Source organism: Gossypium hirsutum, chromosome A05 (assembly GCF_007990345.1).
Source record: "Gossypium hirsutum isolate 1008001.06 chromosome A05, Gossypium_hirsutum_v2.1, whole genome shotgun sequence".
Lineage (NCBI taxonomy): Eukaryota > Viridiplantae > Streptophyta > Magnoliopsida > Malvales > Malvaceae > Gossypium > Gossypium hirsutum.
In genome coordinates this window covers 1,653,121-1,659,120 of record NC_053428.1, presented here as the reverse complement: position 1 = coordinate 1,659,120, position 6,000 = coordinate 1,653,121, and the positions used below count along the sequence as shown (strand labels likewise).

General features: G+C 35.8%; 1 protein-coding gene across 1 annotated transcript; it reads left to right on the top strand.

Annotated features, from left to right (window-relative positions):
* Positions 1-2,161: 2,161 nt before the first annotated feature.
* On the top strand, positions 2,162-5,689 carry LOC107958707 (EIN3-binding F-box protein 1). Its single transcript, XM_016894544.2, has 2 exons — positions 2,162-2,636; positions 3,103-5,689. The coding sequence occupies exons 1-2, from the start codon at positions 2,612-2,614 to the stop codon at positions 5,013-5,015; spliced, it is 1,938 nt and encodes a 645-aa protein (XP_016750033.1). The 5' UTR covers positions 2,162-2,611; the 3' UTR covers positions 5,016-5,689.
* Positions 5,690-6,000: the final 311 nt, after the last annotated feature.

The window sequence follows — 6,000 nt, the reverse complement described above, 5'->3', positions numbered from 1 at the left end:
TCTTCTTTAACCCCTTTAACTAATCTTTAATCTATAATTCAACTTTCACCCTATACACAATTTAATCCTTATACTATAATAACTCTTAATTTATGCAAATTCACTTAACCTAAACCTAATTAACTACAACTAATAAATATTTACGAGTCTGATTTATGAAAACGGAGTCCCGAAAATGCACTTTCCGATACCCCTGGTTATTGGATCGTTACAAATTTAGCAAACGAGCTTTCTTAAGCTTGTATAAGACTTCAAATTGATTGTATAACAATTAATAAACATGAATTACTTGTAGTTAAATGCATATTGATTATCCAATTGGCTGTTATAAATTGCAGTTGCTCTGGCAACAAATATGACGTATTGTAGCTCAGACCCAACGATCGGGTTGGGTATTGAGATGTTATATTAAAGTTGTTATTTTGTCAATTTTAAAAGTTACTATTGTTGGCCAGCTAGTAACCAAAAAATCTAAAATTGAATAGTTAGGGACCATTTTGAAATATTTTATAGGTGGATGATAAAAAAATACTAATAATTGAGTGACATTAAAATCTAGTGATGAAATGAAAGATAGAGGGAGTAAAACGCGTAATCACACTAATAAGCGCCGTGTTTATCCATTTCCAGAACGAAAAGACAAGCAAAATTAGAGACCCCCATTGCGTTCATACTTTGTATTAGATTAAAAGTTGTCTTATTGATAAAAGGTTGATTTTTATCATTAAACTTTTTTAGAAAATTAATTAGTGGTGTCTTCAACTTAATCTAATTTTGATTATGTTTAAAATATTTTAATTATGGATGCGACTTAAAATTTTAAAATCAATTAAGCCAAAAAGATGATATTTCTAAAACCTTCAGTTCAACGATTCTAACCCATTTATTGAAAACCAACAACCAAGAAAAAAGAGACCATTAGTCAAATCTAATCCTCATTTCCGGCCATACATTGGACGTACATAAAATAAATTCACAAAACATGACCCTCTCCTTTTTTTTTTAACAACAAATACTAAGAATAATAATAATCAAATTCAATGTACATCATTCTCTCTTAGAGCCTAAAAGCTCATGCATTTGGCAACCCATTTGCCTATTTAGGCCACATTTCCCCTCTTTACTATTATTTAATTATTTCTTGTCCTAGTCAAAGTAGAATTATTTTTCTTTCTTGGTGAGCTCTAAGGGTTTGACTGTCAATTTTTATGGGTTTTAATCATATTTACCATATTTATGTAAAAGTTAAAAAAAAATGTAATATGAAATGCACTAATAAATATTTTTTAAAATTAAATAAAACAAAGTCCGCTAAGTATCTTATATCTATCAAAGGTTTTGGTAATGAGAGATTAAGATTATTTTCAAGCTTACTACACATTAATTATATTATTATAAATACATGATTCATCTTTAATGAGTACCTAAATACTTTTATTACCAAAATCATTTTTCAAAATAATAACCAAAGGAACTTGCCCTAATCCTGATTATTGGTTCACCAAATGTAAACAACAGTAATTATATATTTTTGGATAATTTTTTATAAGTTCGTGTGAAGTATACATTTATTTTTCATATTTTAATTTTGAATTTTGAAATTTAATTATTACTTATCATTGAATTCATTAATTACAATAATATGATTTTTTTTTTGTGAGTATTTTCTTAACATAACAAGTTAATATAACATTAGTCATGTAATAATATGTTATTACATAAGATTTTGGAAAAAAAAATTTTAACCATGATTGAAATTTTAAAATTTAAAAAATATAAAATTAAAGTTAATTAAATTAAAATACATATAATAAAATTTGATTTTTTGAACTTTAATTTGTAGAATTAATTTATTTTCTTTTGTCCCAAAAAAAAGAGTCTAAAATGATAATACAAAAGAAAATTAAGATTGTCAACTTGTTTTTTGACCATCAAACCAGGATTTATGAAATATATATTATTAAGAAAGAAAGAAAGAAAAGGGGGGTTATGTTCCTATACTTTGAAGACGTAACATTAACCTCGAAATATATAAATTTCAAAGGCAATATTAGCGAAAAAGGAAAAATGTAGTGGAAAGTGGGAAAATAATTACATAATCACCGCCCACAATTGAATTCAATGTTTATTAAAAGGCAATGTTGGGGATTTGTTTAAATTTCAAAGGCAAGTAGGCGATAAGCAGGGGTGTTAGTTGCACTAAAAAAAGGTGAGGAAAATAAAAAAGAAAAGAAACAGGTTCCGAGGAAAGATACATTGCATGTGCAGTGTATAATGTATCTGCAATAAAAAACACATCCAATTTTAAACTAGTAATTAACTGGAAAATTCTTTTTTCTTATTCCACAACCAAATATATACAACTCTTGTGTTCTGTTTCAGCTAAAACACAACAAGCTTTGCTTTTTCCTTTGTTCTTTCCTCAAGAGTTTTTAATTTTTTTTTGCCCTACTTTGTGGGGTTTCAGTATTCTTTCTTCTCAACAAGTTCTGATGCATTCAAGCTTTCAAGGATTATACTTGGTCTGCGTTTTTCTAGCGTTTTCTATTGTTGGGTTTTGCGTTTTGGGGTTAAAGGCTTTTGAGAAACGTTTTTTCTTTCAAATTCAACCATGCCTGCTCTTGTTAATTACAGTGGTAAGCTTTTTTCTTTTCTTCTTTTTTTGTGGGTAAAGATTGGCTTGAGCTTATAGATATGTTTATAATTCTTAGATTGACGATAGAATTTTAAGCATTATATGTTGATATAGATATCCTTGTGGGTGTTTTTATGCTTGATTTACTTTACAAGTCTGGAATTGGTTTTAAAGCATGGCTATGTTGGTTTTTAGCTAGAAAAAGGAAGTCAAAGGATTTAGGAACGATTAGTTATATGAATATGTGTTGCGGGCTTGGAACCTTGAAGATTTGCATTAAAAGTTGAAAGCTTTGCATAGTTTTAAGGTTCTTCCTTGGTTTTCTTTTGTTTGATTGATCTTGGAAAGGGGAAAAAAAAAGATATTGTAGGAATATGTATGATTTTCACTTAGCTTTCCTTCTTTTTTTTTTTTTTTGGAAATATTCTTTGAGTAGGCGGTGATGATATGCTTATTGGAATTTTCAGGTGATGATGATTTCTATAATGGAGGGTCCTTTTATACAAATTCTACAGACTTGGGTAGATTGTGTTCAATCAGTTCCCAAGTTGATGTGTACTGCCCGCCTCGTAAAAGAACGCGTATTAGTGCCCCATTTCACTTCGGAGAAGCTGAGGTTGAGCAGAATAAGCAACCATCGATCGATGTCCTCCCTGATGAATGCCTTGTTGAGATCTTTAAACGCATTTCTGGGGGTAAAGAAAGGAGCTCCTGTGCTTGTGTCTCTAAGCACTGGCTTATGCTTCTGACCAGCATTCGCAAGGGTGAATATGAGTCATCAAAGGTGGTCAAGGAGAACTTTGGTTCGAATTCGGGTGATGTTGAGATGATCTTATCCGAGGAAGATGATGGGTATCTGACAAGGTGCTTAGAAGGGAAGAAAGCAACTGACATGAGGCTTGCTGCGGTGGCGGTTGGAACAAGTGGTCATGGTGGTTTAGGAAAGCTTTCTATTAGGGGAAGCAGCTCTTCACGTGGAGTAACTAATTTCGGGCTGTCTGCCGTAGCACGTGGTTGTCCTTCTCTAAAGGTACTTTCTTTGTGGAATGTCCCGCGTGTTGGAGATGAAGGTCTGTGCGAGATAGCTAAAGAATGCCATTTGTTGGAGAAGCTTGATCTTTGCCAGTGCCCCCACCTTTCAAACAAGGGGCTAATTGCCATCGCTGCCAACTGCCCTAATTTGACTGCGTTGAGCATCCAATCTTGCCCAAAGGTTGGTAATGAGGGCCTCCAAGCTATCGGAAAGCTTTGCCCCAAGCTGCAGTCCATCTCTATCAAGGACTGCCCACTTGTTGGGGATCATGGAGTTTCAAGCCTGTTGTCATCAGCATCTTCCGTCCTTTCAAAGGTTAAGCTTCAGGGTTTGAGCATCACGGATTTTTCTCTTGCTGTGATCGGGCACTATGGCAAGTCTGTGACTAATCTAATGCTGAGTGGTCTACAAAATGTGAGCGAGAAGGGATTTTGGGTGATGGGTAATGCTCAGGGTCTGCAAAAGTTGGTCTCTTTTACAATTGCTTCTTGCTGGGGGGTAACTGATGTGAGTCTTGAAGCCATTGGAAAGGGATGCGCTAACCTGAAGCAGATGTGCCTTCGCAGGTGTTGCTTCGTTTCTGGTGATGGATTGGTGGCCTTTGCCAAGTCTGCTGGTTCTCTTGAGTGCTTGCAGTTGGAGGAGTGCAACAGGGTCACTCAATCCGGGGTTATCGGTGTTCTCTCAAACTGTGGGTTGAAATCTCTTACCCTAGTAAAATGTATGGGAATTAAGGATATATCCTTGGAAGCTCCTTTGTCTTCCTCTTGCAATTCCCTTAAATCCTTGTCTATAAGGAACTGCCCAGGATTCGGAACAGCCAGCCTGGCTATGGTGGGCAGGTTGTGCCCTCAGCTTCAGCACGTAGACCTGAGCGGACTTTGCGCCATTACAGATGCAGGTCTTCTGCCTCTTCTAGAGAATTGCGAGGCAGGACTTGTGAAAGTGAATCTGAGCGGCTGCTTAAACTTGACCGATGAGGTCGTTTTGCACTTGACCAAGCTACATGGCGCAACCCTCGAGTTGCTTAATCTCAACGGTTGCAGGAGGATTACTGATGCAAGTTTGGCAGCAGCTGCAGAAAATTGTGTTTTCCTCAGCGACTTGGATGTGTCAAGTTGTGCAATCACCGATGTAGGTATTGCAGCCTTGTCTCACGCAGAGCAACTCAACTTGCAAGTCCTTTCGTTTTCAGGTTGTTCAGGAGTATCAAACAAAAGCATGACCTTCCTAAAAAAATTGGGCAAGACCCTGGTGGGGTTGAATCTCCAGCACTGCAATTCAATCAGCACCCAAACCATTGAGCTGCTCGTGGAAAGCTTGTGGAGATGCGACATCCTTTTCTAATCGAGAGTCGAGCCACTGAACAACTACACTTCTGGCGTTAAAGACAGTAGAAATATCAATCTCGTATGGTCATCTCCCACGGGTAGCAAAAACATTCAGCACAGTTTTTCCGTTCAACTAAGTAGCCATGCGGGTTGGCTCTATGACTTGGTTATTTTTCCTGGGGACTTGGGCTCTTTTCCAGATGGCCTCTATCCATCTCAGTTTTTTGCAGGCTTTCTATGTAAAAGTCTGTTGTAAATCAAAGCCTCCCTTCACCAGAGGCGATTTCATAGCCATGGTTCCTGGAGAATCTCATCATCAAGTTATGGTTTTAAGTTTCCAATCATCATCATCATAGCTTTTGGTTGTATTTCTGTTGGATGTGCCCTTCCCTAGTCGGTGTTTTAGCTTTCGTTGTTTTTAATCCCATGAAGTATGTTGTTTATATCATTCAATAAATATCTTTCTTTCAGGTGTGTTCCAGTGTGTGAAACTCCTCTAAGGCGGTCCTTGAGTGTTTCCTTTTCAACTTTGGCTATGGCAGTGGATCTCTCATCTGCTATAACAACCTTCATTATGGTCGTGTTGTTTTGTTTTGTTTTGCAAGAGTCCTTGTCTTGTAGGTTTTTCCCTGTATTTATGAAACTGCAACTACTTTGTTATTATCAATAAAGCTTGATATTTTACTCTAATTTTAATATTTATTTGGATCAAATTTAGAGCTTCAACGTGTTGAGAAAGATCCGAATTTTCTTTAACCAAGAAACTAGAGTTCCCCTTTGAATTCCCGAATAACGCCATAAAAAAAAGAAATATCCTCATTGTTGCGCAATCTCATAAGATGATTAAAACAAAGAACAAAGAAAGGTCTATATGTATATATATCAGCTTTCCAGCAGCCGGTTCAAAGAAAATAATAGAACCCTAAGAATCTCATCAAACGTTTGTTGAATGATGCTACTGTTCAGTAGCTTTCGTCACAAAGGTCAAATCACGATGGAAG

Excerpts from the sequence above, each read along its gene's own strand:
- LOC107958707 (XM_016894544.2), top strand. The coding sequence starts at position 2,612 with ATGCCTGCTCTTGTTAATTACAGTG. Across the intron at positions 2,637-3,102 it reads TGCTCTTGTTAATTACAGTG|GTGATGATGATTTCTATAAT; the intron begins GTAAGCTTTTTT and ends TGGAATTTTCAG.